Consider the following 23,086-nt stretch of genomic DNA (forward strand, 5'->3'; position numbering starts at 1 on the left):
GGCGATCTGTCCAACAGCTAAAGCGTGGCTGGAATCGGATCTTGCAACTGGACAATGATCCCAAACAGCAACAAATCTACAATAGAATCACTGAAAAACAAAAAGAATCAATGCAACGGCCCAGTCAAAGTCCAAACTTCAATCTAAGTTAAATGCTGTGGTGGGACCTTAAGAAGCTGTGCATAAACAAATGTCTGCAAATTCAGTGACTGAAAGAATTTAACAAGAATGGGGTGGACTTAGTTTTTCACAGGACTGCACAGAGTCCTGTGAAATATTTTCCTTTCACATGATTGTATGACAATTTAAAAACATGAACACAAAATTTCTTTCCATATGTGATCAAAAAAATAAAAAAATAAAAAAGCTGCCCAATAATGGCCAACAATGGACCTTCCATGTGTATGGACATGCACAGGTATATATGTCTGTATATGTATACATATGTATATTTAGTGTGTACATGTGTGTGTGTACATGTCTATAAATAGGAATAGTAGTGGTACAATAGCTATATCAAGCTATATAGTTTATGTCTTCCATATTTCCAACTATATCTATAATCACATACTGTGTATGCTACCATTGTATATAGTGTATTATCTTACTTTTTTTTCATTGATTGTACTTATTTGTATTTTTGTATTTCCTTCTGATATCTGTACCTGAGCTGAGGTGACTCAAAAATTTCCCCGTTGTGGGATCAATAAAGTCTTATCTTATCTTATCTTATCTTATCTTATCTTATATTATCTTATAAGCTGCCATAACCATACATTTGACGTTTTTAGACCTGCTCAGATCTAAGCATGTTTTTCTTCTACATATTAACATATTTCATATTTAGATTTAATTTATTAAGATTTCGTGAATCCCTGAATTCAGTGAATGCAATTTATTTCACATTGCGTTTAAGTATTTGCAATCAAATAAATAAAGAAGAACGGAAATGGCTTGTGTTCTCGCGCCCCCGTGTGGCGCAAATGTGTAGTTGCAGGGCGTCTTCAATGACGTTGAGGGTAAATGTCGACATAAGCACGTGCGGAAACAGAAAAGTAAAGTAAGGTAAAGAAAAATAGAAGACATCTTTATGTTTTATATCTATATATATCTATATCTATATCTATCTATATATCTATAGATATAGATATATAGATATAGATATAAAACATAAAGATGTCTTCTATTCTATATATATATATATATATAGATATAGATATATATATAGATATAGATAGATATAGATATAGATATATTTGTCTTCCGACGGATAGTGGCGCTGTTTCATTTCTGCCTACCTTTTACTGCGCCTTTACCTGAGACTCTTCCGGGTAGTCGTTGAGGGTTCACAGGGCATGCGGAGGTCGTGTTGTGCTTTTTCTTTCGGCTCATACTTTAGCTAGCAGTGGTTAGTGATGTAATGGCTTTCTTGACTTTGTTTATGAGAAGGCAGCTGCCGCAGGCCGTGTGTCACTACGCCCGGCTGGTGAAGCAGGTCCGGCCGCCGGCCGCCGGTGCCACGCTGCGGAGACTGCACGGCTCAGCCCGGCAGCGGGTCGCGGATAAGGGGCCGTGGGGGAAGAGCCGGGGGCCGGAGCAGCAGCAGTACCAGCTCACAGACCTCGACAAAGCCGACGCTTTGGTGAGTTTAATCCTAATGATGCAGTAGTTGTGTTACAGCCAGTAGTGAGCTTTGTGTAATTTTAATGGCAGAGCCGCTTTTTCTTTCCTTTCCCCTTATCTGAAGGAAGTAACATGGAATTGTTTTGAACGTCGTGAAACTGTAAACAAATGAGGAAGTAAGTTTTGCTAATAGATTTTCTTCTTTTATTTTCAGATGCTGAGAAAGTCCCATGAAACAGGTAACGTTGCTGCTCCACAATACAGGCTGTAGTCCCAATTTTCATACTAACCCTTGTAGGATTACTGCAGCATGGAGCAAAAGGAACTTTTGTATGTTTCTTCTCTGGTCAGTCAGTGTTGGACTCAAAGTGTAATAAGTTATACTTTTATCACGGGTGTGGATGTCATGGGGTTTGTGTGTGTGTGTGTGTGTGTGTGTGTGGTTGGGGGGTGGGCTTTTAATGATTTCTTTGAACTTTTTTTCGAGGGTGGAATGATTGTACAGCACACATCTTTAATTGCTTTGACAAACAGGTTTGAATTTATTTAGGATTTTCTTTAGTCCATACAGAGTCAGAAGCATATGTACACCCTCAAATAGAGACAGCCAGTGTCTTTTAGTTTGAAAAGACTAAGAACATTTTACTTCTCATTAGTGATCGTGATTTACTGTAACTGGTAGTTTCTTTTTGACAGCACTCATTGGACAGACCAGTATTTAGAACAATGGAAAAGTCCAAGGAAGGCAGAGAAAATCTAAGAAGAAGAATTGTAGATGTACACAAGTCAGGAAAGTCTCTCGAAGTCATTTCTAAAGAACTGCACATTCCAGGATCAAACAATTGTCCGTAGGCACAGGTTATTCAGATCTGTCACCACTTTGTCAAACTCTGGATGAAGACCTAATCCCTCATCCTCACATGAGAGGCAACTGGTTAAGATGTTTAGGAACAACCCAGGAACCAAAGAGGTTCAGGTCTGCCATGAACTAGAAACTGCCAGAAGACCCATTTCACCTGACTGAGAGGATGGTTGATGGCTGAGAGGATGCTGACCAAGAAAGCAGCCACTGCTCCAAAATAACCACCTTCAAGCTTGACTGAAATTTGGAGCTGCCCACACGGACAAACCAAATGCCTTTTGGGGAAAAGTTTTATAGCCAGACAAGGCAAAGATTGAGCCGTTTGGTCACAATAATAAGAGGTATGTTTGGATTAAAGGTGAGGCTTTCAAACCTATAAACACTGTACTAACTATCAAGTTACTTAGTGGCAGCATCATGCTCTGGGCTGTTTTGCAGTCAGTGGTACTGGTGCACTGGAATAATGAAGACTGACGACTACGGTTCTTGAACTTATTAAGATTCCAAAACTGGTTTTAGACTTGATAAATCAGGCTCACATTAAGCTTCTGGAATGGCCTTCCAGAAGCCGCGACCTCAACTCTACTGAAAATTTGTGGACTACGCTTAAAACCCAGGTCTGTGCCGGGCCACATACCAATCCTATCAAGAAAAGTGGTAAAATATCCATGAAGAATTATGCAAGAAACCTGCTGGTGGCAAGCAAATGCATCTGCTAAGAGACATTTAACCAAATATTTGTGAGTATCTACTTGAGTCTATCGGTATAGTTCTGACTCTGTGTGGATATAAAAAATCCTAAATACATACAATTTGTGCACCCAGTTTTTGTTTTTTTTAACGTTATTAAAAATGTGTGCTGTAAAATCATTCCACCGCAGAAAAAGAACAGTTCAGAGAAATAAGTAAAAGCCCCAACATTGCAGTGACATTCATGCATATGATGAGTGTATGTACTGCAATGCTTTAAGGTTCATTTGTAGTCATGTTCAGAGATTGAGCATAGCAAAGCAGTTCAGCTGCTGCAGGACTGGGCTCAAACAACACAAAACATCTTCCTGAAATCCAACCTGTATCTACAGTGGCACCTGAAAAATGTCTTGCACGAATAATCTTTAGAAGAGAATTACAATATAGGGCTGGTAGGTCAGTATGTTCTCCAGTATACGGTTAGTATGTAACAGAGATTACATTTAAGTTAAACAATTAACTGGCAAATCAAAAATGCATGTAATAATTAAAGTGGACATTTCTAATGCTTACATCTGGCTAATTACAAAAGAAGAAGAACATCTTTAATTTCCTTTTTGTCCCTTTAAGCCAGCTTTTTTTCATACTTTCTGCTCTGTGAAGACAGAAAGTTTGGAGGCTGCAGGTGGGTCGAGCTGCTGTGCTCTTCATGCAGAGGTCAGACTAGAAAACTGACTGAAACCAAGCCTTTAGAGCAGTATACACAGGCACAATACAGTGACCTTAATACTTGAAATTTTGGCCGTGTTAAACATGAACCTCCACCGTCACAAGAGACAGTGCACATGGAGCGCAGGTATTTTCAGCTGCTCCCTTATTTCCCAAGAGGTCGCCACAGAGGATGGATCTGCATATTTGATTTGGCACAGATTTTACACCAAATGTTCTTCTTCCTGCAACTTTATCCAGACTAGGAGTACACTAGCTTGTGAATTCCATTGGGGCTTCATTTGTGTTTGTTCCAAGTTCAAACCCTTCACGTCTTAGGCAAACATGTTTATAACCTTGGAGCCACAACAGCTTACAGGTCTGTGAAAAACTATGTACACTCTCTGATTCAGGAGCTTATAGAAAAACTTGAAGGAATCACCATCTGTGTGACTTTATCAGTCTCTCACATCACTGGAGGAATTTTGGTTCACTCGTCTTTACAGTGTTACTTGAGTAAATTCAAGTTTACAGGCATTCGTTTATGTACAGCTCTCTTTTTCCCAGCATAGGTCCCATCAGGTTGAGGTCTGGATTTCTTCTTCTGACATTATAGATTTAAAGTTAGACATTTTCTGCTGTGCTTGGGATAATTGTCCTCTCCTTCAGATGTTAGGCGGGTGGGAACATTTAACATGCTAACTGAGGCCTGTAGAGTCTGGCATATGTAGCACTTGGGTTTTTGCATTTGCTCAGAATAAATCTGTTCACTGCTGTAAAGATTATGGCATCGTGTTTACACACGCCTGAACGCTCCACACCAGCAAACTGCCTAAACCTCTGCTTTTAAAGATGTGCACATATTTGCTGGTGATCAGTTAAGTGCATTTGATTAGCAGCACCTGGCTGCTGCTTGCGCTCTTAATTCTCGTGGAGGTAATAAGGATGTGCTCATTTTTTTCTGAGGCCCTGGAAATGCTCTTTTCCACATGAATGTATACAGAGCCTGTGACACAGTAAAAGGAAAAGGCATACCTGGTGACATTATGCAGTATGTCAGTGCAGTCATGTCCTTGCTTATGAGAATCCACTAAGTTAAAATAATTATCACTATACCGAGTCTAAATACAACAGTCCTGTAATACATCTGACCTTCATTAAGTGCTGATTCAGCTCCAGTTTGTGGTCCTTTTAAACTGCATGGCTCTATACTTTATTACGTTTCTGTTATTTTGTTTATATCTGCACACAGCAGCTCATTAGCACCCCAAACTACACCCTACAAAATTATCATATAGTTGAATCAGCACCTCTCTGAACAGTTAGAGCATCGTATCCTTCATGGGGTTTGGGTTTATTGCATGTCTGGTGTATGAGACCTCATTAGTTGTCACACTTCCTTTAAGGATTTGGTGTCCTTATTAAATTAGTCTTTGTTTATGCCCCCTGCTCACACACACAGTTTGTTTGCTTTGTCCAGGTTCACCTCATGTCAGGATTCGGTGTGTTTTTTGCAAACTGTGTTTGGTTCCTGCTGTAAGGAAGAGCTGCGAGGATGTCCATCTCTTCTGTCTCCACTGTGGGACAGCACTCAAGTTTAAACCAAGAGTTAAAAGCATTTGTTTCTGAATATTAAGTTATTATAATCTGAGCAAGCCACTGTTTTTATCACAAATATGTTGTTTGAACATCATTTTCTTTTTTTAAACATCAAGATCTGGTGTCGTTAAACTGATGCAGATTAAAGGGCAGTAATTAGGCTGCAGTATGCAGCTACAGTAAACAGCGTGATTGATTTTGGTTATCTGTAACATGTCAGTTGTTTATTTCTGCCTTTGATCATTCTGCAGGCTTCCTCTCGTGGTTCAGGAACGGTCTGCTGGCGACCGGGATCGGAGTCATCGCATTCGTCCAAAGTGATGTGGGACGAGAAGCAGGATATGGTACGGGATAGTTTTATGTGCAGAAGAGCTGAAAACCAGACCATTTAAGCCTAAGCCTGTTTGTAAAATATGCTTATAATTTAAATAAAGTAACAAACGGTCGGTGCAGCTCTAAATTTAAGATCAAGAGGATTTTTAAACTCTGTTTCTCTCTAGAAGATATTTTTTTATCTAAAAATGTAAACATACGTCTGCTGTTTTTGCGAAGTAGAAAACTTTGTAATGGGCACTTGCTGCACTTTTAATATGAATAATTTCACAAGGATTCCTGCAATTGACTTGAAACCGAGTCAAAATCCTTGATATCTAGTTGTTACCAACATCATCATTACCTGATACGTGAGATTAGGCACTTAAAATTTTATTAAAGAAGACCTTCATGGAATCAATATTAATTGACAGCTGATGGACATGAATATTTGAAAACTGTCTGAAAACAAAACTTTCGAGCCACAGCAGTAAATCGAAGGAGCGCGGTATTATTTATGTCAAAATAAAAGCTGCTGACCTACTTGATGTATTCTCAATGCTAAATCACGGGAACGGTTTGTATAACTTCTGAAATAAGTTTGATGCCAGAAAATCTTCCACTTAATCTTTTATTTTCATCTAAATAATTAAAAGGAAAAGTCGATTCAACCTGCCTCCATGCCAGCTTTAATTACAGTGACTTATGAGGAAATTAATTGGGTTTCTACAATAATACCATGTCAATCTGTTTTTCCTCAGCCTTCTTTATCCTGGGAGGTGCGTGCGTGTCGTTTGGCGGTGCCTCGTATATTGGCAGCCTCTTTGCCTTGCGGAGGATGATGCTGCTGTCTGTGCCAGCACTGCTGTTCCAAGGAGCCGTGGTGGGCAGCGTCGCCCTCTTCTGGCTCTGCGCTGTATCGCTCTACATCGGCCGGTTAGAGGTGGAGATCATCCACGAGGGAGAGGAGGGAGAGGATGAAGAGGAGTGCCGAGAGTGCCGGGAGAGGCGCGAACACCGGGGTTACCGTGGCCCCCACGACAATGAGGACAGTGACGGCAAGGGGCAAAACAAGTAGAGTTCTTCCAGGAATGCAGAGTGGAAAGCTGTGCATGTGTGCTGCTCCAATTCAGGGTTTCTCTTATTTGTATGTGTGTGGATTTTGTGTACATGTGCGTGTATAAGCAGCCTACATATGCAGGCCGTGTGTGAGTCTGTAGATACGATCTTATTATCTGTTGTTATCAAGATGAATATTAATGTGGGGAAAGACTTTTAAGACCTTTTTGAAAACTGGTCGAAGAAATTTGTGAAACATGCTGGTAATTGGGTAGTTTAGCTACCATCGAAAATAAATCAACATTTTGTAAGTTTTGTTATAAGCTGAGTCTCTTACGTCATCAGTCTGAATTGTTTTCTTTTTCTTTTTACATTCTGCAAAGACTCTCCAAGAACGCCACGTTATTTCTTCAAGTTTACTTTTTGCTGTCCTATATCATTTTAATCCTCATTCACAGCCAACTGTTGTTGGGTGCTGTTTGTCTTATTCAGTATAATTAACTGTGAATGACTACTTGAAGTTTTCTTGAAAGTGTGGAACTAAAACAAGCTGGATGTGATAAACTGCGAGACCTACGAGGAGGACTGCGGAGTTTGTGTTTCAGGTCTGTAATTTTGTTTTGATCAAAAATCTCTGAGGGCTTTTAATTTTTTTTTTCATTATTATTTTGTTTTCGAAGGGCAATAGCACTTCTGTCGCTTTAGTTTGAAACTTTACTAACTACAGTTTTAGAAGCAAAGCCTATTTTTCACAGGCTTTCCTGTGATTATTTACACACACTCTGTATTGCTATAACCATGTTTCTGAGTGAATTCCACACTATAATCACTATGATTGCTTATTTAATGGATGTAAAGGGTTGTTGATCATTAAAGAGTTTGAATGCAGATGTGGAGATGGGGTTCAACATTGTTTACTTTTTTTTATGCACGACTTCCTGTGAACTACTGTATATACAGTAATAAAGCAAGAAGAAATCTGTCGAGTTACATCAGTGCGTATCCTTTAATGACCCATCGAATGAGACCTCAGATATGTTTGTTGTTGGTGCACGGAGAGTTTCATAATAGAGGAATTATCTCATAAAATGTGATGAAACTGATCAATTATAAATCCCCCGAAGGGCATGTTCTCAGTGACTTCAGGATTAACAGCTGGGGCCATATAAAAAAATCACTAATATGAAGAGCACACACATACTGTGAATAAATACTTGCCGAGACATGACTTGCCATACATGAGAAGGGGAGATGTGTAAACATCTCTCTCCTGCATCTTAAGAAATCAAAAACCTTCAGCTGCAGCAAATTATCAAGCCACATAAATCTCAACGTGTATAGTGCTTTTTAATTTTTTTTTGGTTCATGCAGACAGCGCCCAGTATAATGTATACGTGCTGTCAGAGGTTGTAGTTAAGGCTCCCTGCAGCAGGAGTCAAAAGATGTAAAAACTGTCCGTGCACACATAGACGTCTATTCATGCTGTACATGAATAATTTTTATAACGAGCTGCTCATCGGCGAGCATGTGTGAATATCTGAACTCAAACGGGCAGCATGTGGTTGTGTGTGTGTGTGTGGGGGGGGAGTGTTAGTCATGGGGGGGCTTTGTCTGTGATTACTATCTCTGACTGGGTTAGGGCGAAGGTCTGTGATATCTCCCAGCTATCGACACACAGTGTTGCTGTTGAGACTCACCTCGGCGTCACCCTCTCCTCCTCTCCTCCTCTCCTCTCCTTCTTCACTCCGGCTGTCCTCTCCTTCCCTCCCACCTCTCCTTCGCAGATTCCCAGGGCGTTTTGGAGCAGTTGTGTTTCACATGCAGGGTGCGACTAGGCTAGATGGCTACTGCAGCAGTGTGACGAGCACCCCCCCACCACACACACACACACACACACACACACACACAACCACCTCCTCCTCCCTTAGCCCCTTTCAGCTCTCATCCTCAGATCCTCTTCTACCCTTTCACCCTCAAGTCCTTTCTTTCTGGTCTCCTCCTCACGTTCCCTTCTCCTCCCCTCCCCTCCCACCTCCGTTTCGCTCCTCCGTGGCTGCATCTGACTGCACAGGTCTGTTTGGCATGCAGGAGGCTCCTGAGGCCTGGCGCGTCTAAAGGGCAGTGCGCCCAGAGGCAGGAGACGCGCCCTCACTGATAAACACCATCTACGCCAGACCCAGAGCAGCTATAGGAACCATAACGCCAGCACAACATACCCCAAAGTCCAGGTCTGGCCTCATACATCTCCAAACCTCAGCTTCACATCTACGCTCTCAGCATCGAAAGTTGGAGTCTTAACCTCTGCTTATTTTGAGCGCCGAGTGCTCATCTGCTTTCAGGTGTTAAATGCCATACGTACGGATCAAAGGATCTGCCTTAAGAACTGCATTAAGTATGGATTGGCCTTCTCCTGGCTGAGAGGAGAAAGGGGTGATTGTTGGGAAACAATGACAAAGATGAAAATCATAGAGGTAGAAAAGAATCAGGGAAAAAGAGAGCCTGAGAAGTGTAGTGAGCCCATGTCAGATGGAAACTGTCTGGCTGTCTCCCTCCGTCCCTCACGCTATTATTCCTTTCCATATTTGTACTTTTTTTTTCCAAATCCATTTACATGTGGTAAGGTATTTCCCCAAGGAGCACGACTCTAATTCAAGAGGTAAGATAAGCCATCAAAGTTAGTGACAGAGAGGGCGTACGGGTGGCTCAGTGACAGGCTGAGAAGAAGACAGTCAGGAGAAATGCCACCGCCACACACACACACACACACACACAAATAACCCACGGTGATTTAATCTGCAGAAGCCGCACCTTTACTTCCCTCTATAAAGATGTTACTCCATAGAAAAGAAGAGATAAAGAAGAAAGGTTATTTTGTAACTCAATTCACGGCGCATCAGCACACACACCCACTTATACAGTACATACGGTTTTGCACGTACAATGGCATTTTCTCCCCAACAACTGCTCTTGTTTAGTATGCGCTTCCTTTGGTCTTGAGGAGGAATGATCCTCACTCTAATGAACTAGGGCCTGCCACTTGAATGTAAAACAGGATTTAACCCGTCTTCAATGTCAGAGCCCCTCCCTGGGGCTGCTTCAGACAACACACACAAATTCACGGAAATGCACGCACACACACACACACACACACACACACACACACACACACACACACACACACACACACACACACACAGACACACACAAACAGACATGCAAGCAAACGGCCAATGTACACACACGTGGTAATGCATGAACACCTATAAGTGAGACACTCTCTGCACTTCTGGGTTTATTTCAAAGCAACTAACACTCAAGTGATGTCCTGTCTGACCTGCACAATCTATCTATCTATCTATCTATCTATCTATCTATCTATCTATCTATCTATCTATCTATCTATCTATCTATCTATCTATCTATTATAATAAAGAACTGTGCAAGATTCAACACATCCTCTCTGCATTTGTCTTCTAAGTACTCAGAATATGCATGTTAAATGAAAAAAATTAACAAATGTGAGTGCAGAAAAAAACTGTATCTGTTTAAATCACATGAAATCTCAAGGAGCTATATGTAGAAATCGAGAGCATCAACACATTTAAAAATTCAGATATCACAACTGCTTAATCTCCACGTCTGCAAAAGCAAGAAAGAAACAACCGACATTGAGTTGTGCTCCTCTACTGGAATATTTTATTGTTATCATCATCATCATCATCTGTATCACTGTTATTATTTTTACATTTGTTCATTTTATTTGACGAGTGGGTGGAGTATTCACAAAGATGGGAGAATAATGTTAGATTCACAGTGATGGGCGAGGGGTTAGCCGTTTAATTCAACAACAACAAAAAAAACCGAAAAACAAAACAAAACAAAACAAAATCCAAACTCACTCACACACTTTTAACAGGCGAACACACCCACATTCAAACACACACACACACACACTTATTATACCAGTAAACACCCGAGAATATGTGCGCTGACACATATTTGTAGTATGGGTGTGTAGTGCACCCTTTCCCCCGCCCCAGTCTTTTTTTTTTTTTTTAAACCCCCACCCAGCCCCACCCCGCCTCTGTCAGACGTGACAATATGAGCGGTTCCATAAAGCGAACCCTCAGATCAGGCTGTCGATCATAATCTCAATTTAGAAGAAGGAAAAAGAAAATAGTGCCAGAAGGCTTGGCTTTCAACAAATTGCTGTATATATAAATTTACATGTATTTGGCTAACATGGCAGATCAGACGACCTTATTACAAAGTGCTAGACTGTTTTTAATGTATCTCTCTCACAGCTTATATCACTGCATATCTTGGTTAAATTTTATTCTTCTCACTTCTTTTTCCTGATGAGTTTGGCCGGGTGAAATTTCCAAATGTTATTATTTATGAATTCTTCTTCTTCTTTTTTTATTTTAGTCGTGATTTTCTTACACATATACGTATAATTTTGTTTTAGTTGTTTCATTTTTTCCAAGCCAAAAGTGTTTTGTTTTTCCGGAGAGGAGCTCCAATCAATTGCTATGAAACTGAAATTTAAAGTGTTTCATATCCCCACTTTTTAATTTAAAACTTTATCTCCAGTTGACTCGCTTGAACTGAAACCAATATCAGAACAATTCTGTTTTGTTTTATTGACCTCCGACGGTCACATTTTAATGACCACATGTGGTCTTGTTTATTTACCTGCCTTTCTAAATGAGCATTTATATCCCCCACCCCCACCCCCACTCCACATACCGTGGTCAGGCTATGATATTAGCGGCCGCTCTTGCATTGTTTTCTGTTTTAACAGGATCACACGCCGAATCGTGAAGTGCTTTAGAGTTCACACCAGAACAAATTTCGGTAAGTGCTCAGAAACAAAAAACAAAAAAAAAAACATGTTTAAATGATAAAAACACTTCTGTCCAGCACATTTCCCCTCCTAAAGTATTTTCTCATTTTTTTTCATCCACTAAAACAGTCGTATTTTAAACAATTTCCCAATCGGTTTCACCTGGTGAAGAAAGAGAATATAAACCTAAAAACAAACAAGAATATGGCTTTCATACACAAACACAACTGCAGCATTGTACATTGTCATGATACACTAGAAGTCATAATCAGTTAAACAAATCGCCTTCCTATAATCAAACAATACAAATAGCGTCCTGTCTGCATTGCATTTCCTTCCCTTATATATAATGGAATGTCTGGGACTACTTTAATCATACTTTTGTCCCAAAAGTGTGCTTTTAGTATGGCTGAATCGATGAATACTTGGATCTTTTTTTCAATATTATTGTTTTATATTATTATTTTAAGTATCGATACAAAACACCAAAAAGCTGTCTCCACCTATTTTAAGTTGAAACCCTATAATCAAACTGTCACCCGGAGCCCACTGAAAGAGATGATTTGTATAATACTGCAATAATAAAAATGTATATTCCAAAGTCATTTTTATTCCTACAGACGAGTGCCCATCTCTTCCTACTGGTTTTAGGGTTAATTGGGTTAATGTGCGGTGACGGACATTGACGGTGAGGATGTGAGCTGAGGGTCGTCATGGTTTTCTCTCTATGTACAATATGGCTTCTCTGAGTGGAAGAGACACATAAATCAACACAGTCATCTAGAGAAAGTCACAGAGCAGAGTTCGTTGTTGTCGCGAAGATGAAAAGTCTTGAGGGACAACCAGTCAAAAGTTTCCATGTCCCCGTTTCTCTGAGAGTCACTGTCACTTGTACACAACAGGCTGACATAATAAAATCCTATGGCAGCGGCTTGTCACACACTTTAGATTGCAGTTATTCAACTCATTGTCCAATTAGTAACGTCCTCAGAGGTTTAATCTACTGCCACTTCTGTCTCTCCTGCCCTTTTCATTGTCTCTCTTTCCGTCCTGTCACTCCGCTCTCTCCTTCAGTTTATTTTCTCCTCTCACATCCTCCCCTCTGAGACTCAGTCCTCCTCTGTGCCCGCAGCCCCCCTCAGTCCATTCATACAGAAGGGCAGGCTAGAGGAGAAGGGGCTGTCAGATGGGGAGAAACCACTGAAGGGTGGAAGGCCGGCCAGCCGCTGTAGGTGGGGGAAGAAGGCCGGTGGGGGTCCCTTGTGGTGGTCCGAGCGTAGCTGCAGGCCATCACTGTGTCCTGTGCTGTGGTGGTGGGAAGGGGGGAGCTCAGGTGGAGCGTAGCGGATAGTGCTTGGGGCATAGAGGCTCTGAGGGCCCTGCGGGCCGAGGGCAAGGGGGTGGAAGAGGACCCGGCCCGCTGCACTTCCAGCAGCCAGTCTCTGAAGCAGCTCAAAGTCAGGACCGTTACCTACACCACCACTACCGCCACTGCTCCGGCTGACCACCCCCGCCGACACAGCCCTGTCCTCGCGGGGCAACGGGGAGGACACGGGCATGGCGGGGGACAAAGCTGGGGACGGGGGAGTGAACAAACCCTTCGGTGGGGCTTCGCTGCTGGAAGAGGAGTCCGGGATCGGGGTGGTGGGGCTGTCACCATTGAGGCTGCTGGACGGCGTGTGTGCATGCGAGGGCTGGGGCTGAGTGGTGTGTGTGTGCGAGGTGGAAGTTTGAGTGTGTGATCCCCAGCGCCCCCCGGTGGTCAGGGCTTCATGCTCAGTCTTGATGCCTGGGCTGCCGGGCAGGGGAGATGGAGTCACTACACTTTTCAGCTGCTGGATCACAGCCCGGCCATTGTGCACCCTCCCTCCCCTCTCCCCTCTCGTCGGGGTGTCTCCTCCTCTGCTCTGTTTACCTCCTCCTCCGCTGTCTTCCCGTTTCAATCTGTCGCTGTCACCTCCCTGGTCCCACTCGGTTTCATCTTCCTCTTCCCCCTCGCTTTCGCTCGCCAGGTCTGAGGAGGCAGAGACACTCTCCTCCGTGTGACGGAGCTCCTCCAGTCTGCGACGGGTTTCGGGAGGTGCGCCCTCCGGGTCAGACCTCAGCAGGCGCTTCCTCCTGTCCTCTGATTGAATGGCCGTGGTGGTGAATTTGTCTCTGCCTTTAGTGTCAGGGTCGCTTTTCCCCACTGAGCTCTTCACAGGTTGTGAGCCTGAGGAGGAAGGAGATTTTTATGAGACGATGAGGCACGGGCGAGTGCATCAATGGGACGTCACAGTAAGGTAACAATGTACGTAGTGTGCTACCTCGGGCCTGTGTGGAGCCGTCGGTCGGGGACGAGCTGATTCGAAGTCGCTCTGCTCTTATGCTCTCTGGTAGCTGCAGCAGATCCAGGGGAGTGTCGGGCAGCTCTGTTCGACTGGATGGATAGATGGGAAAAAATGGGAAAAAGGAGAAAGGGAGAGAGTGAAAAGCTGGATGTATACACAAATCATCTACCACTTAAAGCCACTTACACTTAAAAAAAAAACAGGAATGCCATGCTGATTTAAGTGAATACTTAGAGATGGAAACAACATATAATCAGCCTAATAACTACCTCCAATAGCCAAACTGCCTCACACCCTTCTAACCTCCATCTAACACACACTCACTCCTTCCAACAGCCCTTATCACACATGCACAAACACTGACACATGCAAACAGACACACAGGCAGACCGCACCCCCCGAAACACACGCAGATGCACACACACACACACACAAATGCTCCACTCAGCAGCCCACCTATACACAGTTAAGCTCAGACAAGGAGGAGGCTGTTGGAGAAGTTAATGAGCTCTTGTAATTACAGCACTAATTAACTAAAACACCATTCAGCCCCAAAATTCTGACATCCATTTGTTGTAATTATATAGCTTCAGTCCAATTAGCATTGAAATTCAGCCTACTCCTCTTGTTTTTGTCTGACTGCTCTGCTGCTATGCGCGCGTTCTGTTGTGTTCTCTCGCGCTCGCTCCGTGGTAAACACACCAAAGCCTTAAACAAAGGTAATACGACATTTAAAGGGTAATTTATATTTAAAAAGAAATCAAGGTGCAAGGTTTTTCAAAATTTTCTTAATCTGATTTGGAGCTTTCTGTAACAGGGTGCCTGCTTATTCAGAATAATAGCATTAAATAACAATAGAATAATGCATAAAGTCGCATGCATGCATAAACATTATGCAGGATGAAAAAACCCGAACTGCAAAAGGTATGAAAAAGTGATAACTTTTACTAATTACTATTTAAAATACAAGATAAAATAAACATTTCACTGTGGAATGAGGAACATTTTGAAAGAAAAAGTACGTTTTTTGAAGCCACAAATTTTTCTGTATGTTGGTCGTGACGCATAGAAACTGTCAGAAACATTAGCAAATTCAAACTAATCTAAAAATCTATTAAAAGAATAAGAAGAATTTAATGATATTTTAGCCAATCTTTCAAGATTTATAACAAAATCAAAAATAATCATTACATTAATTAGGCAGTGGTTTGCTGCTTTGATCTCCTCATTTCGTGTGTATCTTTACCAGTTTTCTCACATGCTGGAATAAATGAACCTCCCTATCCCAATAATCCCTCTACATTTCATCAGCTATCCCTTCAAAGGGTCTCTGTACACAGTGTGATGCCTGCATACATAACATGACTTCCTAACAGCACTCGTGGAGAAACGGCGGTTTCAGCTTTGCTCAGGTTCTACTGACCTCAAGACGTAGTTAACCCAGATAACGTTGCGTTCGTGGGGGGCTTTGTGGTTGATGGACACGGTGGCAGTGGACTGGATCCACAGGTACCCTCCTCTCCTCTGGAGCCAGCGATAATAACCAGTCACTACCTGGCCTTTTCTTAGCACTGAGGAGCAAAGATGGGAAGAAAAGAAACCTGTTAATGGTTTGACAGTTCATAAAGGTGACAGCAGAGGGCGCCTCTAACAACAGTACAGGAGGAGATTTCAACAGGCTCTTGTAGCAGCTCTGCCAAGTTCAGATACTTGAAGAAAGAGAGGGATGGGGATGAACATCATATATTATACGTATCCATATGGATGTGACTCACAGTCCTCGTGGCTCTGCCGGAGGTTCTCCAGGTCTTCTACATGGATGAAATGGTAACAGGTATGTCCCACTACCTCTGCTGGAGTCAGATCCATATACTCAGAGATCCTGTAGAGCATTGGAGGAAGAAAAAAACAAGCAAACAAAAAACAAACACACACATTTGTCAGCCAAACAGAAGCAGATGTGTGTGCTAACACCACCAACTGGCTGGGTGCTCTGCCAGCTCCTCATGAAAAAACATGAAAGATAGAGCGACTCCCAAAAGGCAAAACAATAGATGGATTACCTGTTCTCACAGTATGTAACCTGTAGGTCCATGTTCACTCGGAACACAAACATGTGGCTCTCCATGCGGACTTCATTAAGTGTGGAGGGCGGGAGAGTGTGCGCCAGCGCAACCAAACCCATCGGTCGACGCACTGATCGGGTGGAGCCCGGGACGAGAGCGGGGCGGCAGCGGATTCGTCCCGTCACGTGGATTACCTGACAAGCACAAAGTCTTTCTTACGCACTCACACGCACAAGCCAGTTTATAACAGGATTACTAAATAAAGATCAGGTGGAATCAGAGCTGTTTGATGCACTGATTTAGAAAATGTAGCATTTATCAATATGCAATAAACTTGGACATATTAGCAACTGTGATACGTGGAGCGGTTCAGAGCGAAATAAGGTCACAGCCATAAAATATACTGGCAATGACCACCTTGTGCGTGTGTGTGAAACACCAGCAACACAAACCCAAATTGTTATTTTATTCCGAACACATGCAAGTAAGCTAAGGAATGCATAATATGTTCTCAAATTATGGTGACGCATTTCCTCTCATACCTTGTATCCAGAAGACTTGACATGCAGGCCTCTTTTGGTGAGCGTGGACTTCATGCGGATAAAAAAGCCACGCTCGGGTGGATCGTCGGCAGGAGAATGAGGACTGGATGGAGCTGCTGGGGATGAGAAAATAACATTAGCTGTTTCAAGAATATTTTTATTTGACTTTTGTCTTAATAATGCCGTTTGAGCACAGAGAATTGTTGAAAATCATATTATGTATTTGTTATATTTCTTTCTGCTTTCTTGCCATGACAGTACCGGGTTCAGGGGTACCAGCTAAGGAGGAGGTGGACGCAGAGCTAGAAGCGCTCTCAGGGGCTGTGTGACAGCCGGCCTCGGCCCGTAGATGTGGCCTGATTCCCAGCCGCTCCGCCATCTCGACGTGGTCCGCTGGGTGGATGTAGTCGAACACACTGCTGCCGGTCAGCTCCACCTGAAGAGAAGCACACACAAACCGATCAAAACCAGACGCTTTGTGCAAAAATAACTATACGTGGGCGAGCACACGCCTACAAATACACACAGACACACACACGTGCACTGAAAAAAAATCAATATATGTTATGACGGGAAAATGAAAGTGCCGCTCTGGGTTACAACTGAACAAGAAATGAGGGGATGTAAGACAGCCCCACCTGCCACCCCTCCAACATGCTCGCACACACATACACACACACGTTTAAGTCCTGTCTCGGAGGATCAAGTGACTACAGTGCTACACAAATAAAACCAGGAGGAGATAAAAATCAATTGTATTTGCTGATTAAAAACAGGTGAACTCCAACTATCTCCAAAGGTCACATTACTATACTTCTTATTCCCCGTGTCCCTCCCGGCTCCTTCATTCAGTTACAGTCTATCCCAGCAGGCAGCAGCGTAACAGCTCATACAGCTCTATATGATCCTATCATCATAATGCATCATAGTCGCATCTCTAATCATTTAAAGGCAATAATGGCACTGCTCTTGCATGGCATCCATAAAAGCGGCACAATTGAAGAAGGTGTGATTCCATCTGAAGCAGCATGAATAAGTGTGTGTGTGAGAGAGAAGCAGAAAGGGGGGGGGGGGGGGGGGGCATGCATGCTTACACACATCTATGCAGGTTCCATTACATCTGTGAATGTGTGTGTCTGTGTGTGTGCGCATTTGTGTGTGTGCCAATACTATTCCATCTGATAAAGCCGTGGCTGCAGCAGCCTCACACCCTTGTCTGTAGGACACAGCCATTTATTACCGGATTAGAGCCATTTACTGCAGGCTTTATGGGAGCTTCAGCAGGCCCTCAAGGACATCACAGCCGGGGGAGAGGAAGAAGGGGAACAGGAAGGCGGGAGCAGGCGAATAAGAGCGATCGACAATGAGGGAACGGAGAGGGGTAAAGATGTAGGAAACCCCACCGAGTGAGGGGAGATGACAGATGAGTTTTTATCACCCCTTATGTTATTCAGCACCAGACACGCAGGCCTTAATTTCTTGGAAGACGGCGCCACATTTTGCAACTGCGCCACCTGTAATAAACATATTATTAAATACTAGATTTGATGGGCACCATATGGAGAGGCTGCCCCGCATACTTGCAAGACTCGAAAAGTAATTATCCCGTAACAACTGTGCTACTGTCACACTTTGAAAACATGCGAGAACGGCTGACCATGCTGACCCGGGAACATATTTGGATAGATATTTGAGGATTTTAATATCTGATAGCATCAAGACAATAATAAATGCAGTTACTGAGAAAGTCCAAGATAAGAAAAATCAATTAAATCTTATGCATTTTAACCATTAAGACATTGAACAACACAGGTTTCAGATAGTTCAGGGTTCTAATAAAAAGCAGAAACCTCAAAATATATGCCCCCCTAGACACAGGGGAATTAAATGAATTACATTATTTACATTTCTTTTCTTTATAAAAAATGTCTCTTTTCTCAGCTAACCTCATGCGTCACATAAGAGCACACTGGATCGCAGCTCCCACAGTGATAAGCAGAAGCTCTGATAACGGCTCAGCAGAGTAATATACAGCAAGCGTGTGTGTGTGTTTGGCTCTCGGTTGGCAAACTCTTTTCACTTTTCACTTCCAAAGACTGTGCTGTTGAGGTCTAATGTATTTATTTCTCCCTCGTTCTCTGTCCAGCTCTAACAGGTGAGGCTGGTAAATGTGGAGACCAACAGCACTGTGCTTGCTGACCTTCATGCACGTCAGCAAACTCTTTTTAATCAAGAATTTTTAACACGAGGAAAATTCAGTGTTTTTGTTTACCGATCCTTCTTCTCCTCAGCGTCGATAATACGTCAGCACTCTTCAGCTGCGTGCTTTTTGAGTCTGACATCAAAACTGACTCGTTCATTAATGTTTTAAAGTTAAGAGTTTGCAGCTGTCCATTAAATGGCTGGATATCTCTATTAAACTCTGGATGAACCTCGCTTTGAGCATTTCATGTTACCGATTATATCAGCATCTATCTGTCTGTATACTTATCCATGTATATGTAATTGTTAGCACATTGTCATTTTCAAGGACCAAGTCTGCTCAGAACACTGGACCAGCCATTTGAAAGAGGCAAAATCCCTCGACCCGGTGGTGTTGAAAAACAAGGCAGAGAGGCGAACAGGTCCTTATGGGCTTTACCGGGCTTAAGACCTATCCGAATAATATCACTTCATCTCAAGCAGGAGGGCGAGATTGAAAAAAGATCAGACAGAAATGAGAAGATGAGGAAGGGACGAAGCGATTGAGAGGATGAGTCAGGCTCAGACATAAAAACAGGTATAGAATGTGGCGCAAAGGGAGGCGCGAGGAGAGACCGAGATCATTCAAATCTCTCTGAGAGCGTGTGTGTGTCTGCGTGTGTGCGTTTGTGCCTATGCAAGCACACGGCGCGCCTCTGTTTCCCTGCGTATGTGACTAGACTGTCTGTTTTTATGTCTCCGTGTGTCATTGTGTGTCACTGTTTGTGCGAGTAGTTGTCTGTCAGCGCATCTGTGTGAACCTGTGTGTGTGTGCGCGCAGAGATGCACGTGCATGCATGTATGGTGGTGTGGTGGGGACGAGGGGCAGCGAGCAGGGGAAGCAGAGACATGATATAAATAATAGCAGGGGGCTTTAATATGTATGAGGCATCCGGGCAGTGGTCCACAACATACTCTCAGCCCTCAGCCCTCACTGACTGATGGGAGAGGAGAGGAGAGGAGGGAGGGGAAGATGGGGTGGGGCGGAGGTGGAGTGGGGGCTGCATACTAACCATTCGCAGATCAATTCTCTCCTCCCTCAATCTACCATCCTTCCTCCCTCCTCTTTACCCCATTTATCCCTTTTTTTTATCCTACTTTTACTCCTCCATCCTTTTCATGTCTCCTCCCTCATCTTCTCCAACCTTTGTCTCTCCAGCTATTCTGCCCTCCCCTCTTCTGTTTCCATGTCTTCTCCCCCCTGCCTCATCTGCTATGTGTCGCTCCCAGGTTTATCCCTCGTGCTTCCGGGCCTGAAAACCAAGTGAGCGAGACAAAAAAAAAAAAAAAAAAAAAGATACCTGTGCGCCAGGGGAATGGGCGGAGGGCTGTGCCCTTGGTCAAGGTGCCTGACCTGGGCTAAGTCGGCTAAGCAACCCCACTGTCAGGGGAGTGGCCCGGGTGGTAAGCCAGGGCAGAGGGGTCAGACGGGGGGACAGGAGATGCGGGGCTAGGGCGGTCCACAGGGGCGACATGCCCTCTAAAACAAACAACCACTTATACTTTTTCACTCAGAACATTGTTTGTCTGTCCTTCCCCTCTCCCCTGTGTCCGCCTCCACTCACCAGCAAAGTATATTGAAGTGTTTTGTCCTCTCCCTCCCACCTTCCCTTCTTTCCTGTTGTGCGTTTTTCCATCTCATTGCTTGTGTCCATAAACACACTGTATATTCGCGCTCGCCCCCCTCCCCGAACCCCGTCTACCTGCCCTTTCTGGCTGTGTCTTTCTCATCATAAACCTCCTCTGTGCCCGGCCGTCCTCATCTTTTCGGGAAGGTAAACGTGGCGCTGTATGTTTAAGGTTTCGAACGTAATCTTCGATCATAAATAATTTCATTAGAATGCTGATGGCTTAGGCCCAGTTTGAGGAGATGTGATGGGTTAGGCCATCTGCTCAGCTGATAAGAACAGCTCTGTTTTATTAGCATCTCCACCAAAGCCTCGGCTGTCTTGTTTACCTAGGCAATCCCAAGGCGAATTTCATTCCTACTGCACATTTAAACTCTATTTACACACTCAGACTCCCTCGCTCCTCTTTACCACCGTCTCTCCCCATATTCCTCCGCTTTATTTTCTTTCTCTCTTGTAATTGTCTGTCTGGTTCTCACTGTTTCTCTCTGCAGCTCCCCTTTTTGTTCTGTCTTCTCTACGTCACTTTTTTTTGTATCTCTCTGTGTTTACATGTACATTGTGTGTGTGTGTGTGTGTGTGTGTATGTGTGTTTGCAAAGAAGACTCAAAAACTCCACGACAATTCAAGACAATCCTTGTGCTAATCCAACTTTATATTAACCTTCATTGAATGCCCCATGACAGGAAAGTTTAAAGAATAGTTTCAAGTCTGCCTCACATTAAGAGTAATTAGGCGTTGTAATCGTTCTTCTTCTCCTTACTTGCTGTGAATCGATCTTAGCTGTTGAGCAATGGGTGCTTTTTATTATGCTAGCATGTCTTCAAGCTTCCCTCACTTTTTTCTCTTCCCCGCATCTTAACTCCTCCCAGTGAAAATGGGAGACAGAGAGTGATCTGTGAAAGGACAGACCTATGTTTCCTTATTGCAAGCTTCTTCTGAAGCCTCCTCTATCTGTAAGGCACAGCATCTCTGCAGGAGTGGCATGGACAACCAGAACAAAGATATAGAGGGAAACTAAACTGAATGAATATTTGTATATGTGGAAAATAAGAAAGGCCTTGATGAGGTCATCTTGAAAATGTGATTTTTGATTCTTTTTTATTGTGAATAATTAGTAAAAACAAAGTGAGGTGTGGTGTGAACTTTTTCAACTTTTCAAGCTCAGCATACAAGAACAAGCTTGAGAACCACTGATTTAAGAGACTGAACTATATCTTTTATTGCAAGAACAATTTTGGGGGTCAAGAGAGTAGTGAGAACACGGGGAGGGGGGACAAACATGTTCATGATATAAAACTCCATCAGGAAAAAAATGGAGTCAGTGAGCTCATTTTTTTCCTACAAGTCTCCAGTTCAACATTAAACAATGACTAAATATCTGAAAACTAAAAACCTATTTTCCCCTTTACACTGACTTACAGGTGCAATTCAGGACATCATTGCGTGCAGGTGGAGGAAAGTATATTTATGACCAGGGCCAAAATTACAGACTATCAGTGCAACTTAACAAAGTTGAGGAAGGATTTAGTAAAATGCATCTAAAGAAAATCTTTCCATTTCAAACTTGCTTGCTGCATTTTTTTTCTTTGTATTACGGTGAAAAAACCCCAAGAATGTAATAACATTCATCACATGTGCAGCAATCACAATAGACTGAAAAACAGCCTTAACAATACAGAAAGAAAGTACAACATCCATCTGAAATTAAATGAAACAATGAGCAATGATTTAAAAGCTAAGCCTGTTATCCTCTTGCATGTGTATAGATATATTTTTTGTTTAAAATCACATTTTCTGCGTGTTTGTGTGAACTAAATGCTGCATTCAAGGAATATTTTGCTTAACAAAAACTACTCCTGACATTATATCCCTAAGTTACAGTGATTTCATAACTTGGGACGACATCTGTTTGATTTATCTGCTCTGATAATTATACATATATATATTTTAGAGATTTTTCCAGTCAGTACAGATATGAATGATAATGGTGACCAAGGACTAATGGAGACTAATGAGGTCTCCTTCATGTGAATACTGTACTAAAAGGAAAAATAACAAACATATCCTTAAAACTTATTCTTAAGTTCGTTAATGGTTCCAGCGACTGCCCTTAAACAAAGAAAAAACCCTCAGTTACATCTGTTATTGTTACACTTGCCTCTCTCTCTCTCTCTCTCTCTCGCACGCTGTACCCATTCTTCTTAGTTTGAAACATCTCTCTCTTATCACACCTCTCCTCCTTTCCTCCCCCTCTCTTTCTCTCTCTGGCTGTCTCTATCTATCTTCCCATCCCCCTTGGTGTTTTTCCCCCTCCCTACAATCAATGTGGCTTTTAAGATGCCTATCGATTTGTTCCCCTAGACAGGCCCAGCGCGCTGGGGCGACACTTTGATTGCTAGGCCAGTAATTACTGTTATTATTTATGCATCTGGGCAAAATGGCAGGACTTAACATTCACAGTACAAGAGGCCACAGGCAATCAACAGAGGTGAGCACCTGGAGAGGGAGAGAGGGCGGCAGAGAGAGCTAGAGACAGAGAGAGAGAGAGCAGCATTGCCCCTGTGAGAGTTGTACTCC

The 23,086-nt window shown here is 42.9% G+C and overlaps 2 protein-coding genes across 3 annotated transcripts in view; one reads left to right on the forward strand and one right to left on the reverse strand.

The window, feature by feature from the left end:
• Positions 1-1,342: 1,342 nt before the first annotated feature.
• On the forward strand, positions 1,343-7,843 carry tmem160 (transmembrane protein 160). The gene is made up of 4 exons (XM_006795400.3): positions 1,343-1,642; positions 1,838-1,862; positions 5,734-5,826; positions 6,556-7,843. The coding sequence occupies exons 1-4, from the start codon at positions 1,421-1,423 to the stop codon at positions 6,870-6,872; spliced, it is 657 nt and encodes a 218-aa protein (XP_006795463.1). The 5' UTR covers positions 1,343-1,420; the 3' UTR covers positions 6,873-7,843.
• A 2,688-nt stretch (positions 7,844-10,531) lies between these two features.
• npas1 (neuronal PAS domain protein 1) overlaps positions 10,532-23,086 on the reverse strand; it is a 37,151-nt gene continuing 24,596 nt past the window's right edge. Inside the window, exons 6-12 of one of the 2 annotated variants that reach the window (XM_035909810.2) lie at positions 16,899-17,073; positions 16,638-16,750; positions 16,093-16,289; positions 15,805-15,911; positions 15,453-15,600; positions 14,006-14,118; positions 10,532-13,911 (exon numbers count right to left, since the gene is read on the reverse strand). In XM_035909810.2, the coding sequence (XP_035765703.1) occupies positions 12,809-13,911; positions 14,006-14,118; positions 15,453-15,600; positions 15,805-15,911; positions 16,093-16,289; positions 16,638-16,750; positions 16,899-17,073 (1,956 nt within the window). In that variant the 3' untranslated portion in view covers positions 10,532-12,808. Of the gene's footprint in view, positions 13,912-14,005; positions 14,119-15,452; positions 15,601-15,804; positions 15,912-16,092; positions 16,290-16,637; positions 16,754-16,898; positions 17,074-23,086 lie in introns of both variants that reach the window. The other variant, XM_006795398.3, reaches the window with a different exon arrangement.

This window comes from Neolamprologus brichardi, chromosome 14 (genome assembly GCF_056152115.1).
Source record: "Neolamprologus brichardi isolate AB-2024 chromosome 14, ASM5615211v1, whole genome shotgun sequence".
Taxonomy (NCBI): domain Eukaryota; kingdom Metazoa; phylum Chordata; class Actinopteri; order Cichliformes; family Cichlidae; genus Neolamprologus; species Neolamprologus brichardi.

Excerpts from the sequence above, each read along its gene's own strand:
- tmem160 (XM_006795400.3), top strand. The coding sequence starts at position 1,421 with ATGGCTTTCTTGACTTTGTTTATGAGAAGGCAGCTGCCGCAGGCCGTG. Across the intron at positions 1,643-1,837 it reads TCGACAAAGCCGACGCTTTG|ATGCTGAGAAAGTCCCATGA; the intron begins GTGAGTTTAATC and ends TTTTATTTTCAG. Across the intron at positions 5,827-6,555 it reads GGGACGAGAAGCAGGATATG|CCTTCTTTATCCTGGGAGGT; the intron begins GTACGGGATAGT and ends GTTTTTCCTCAG.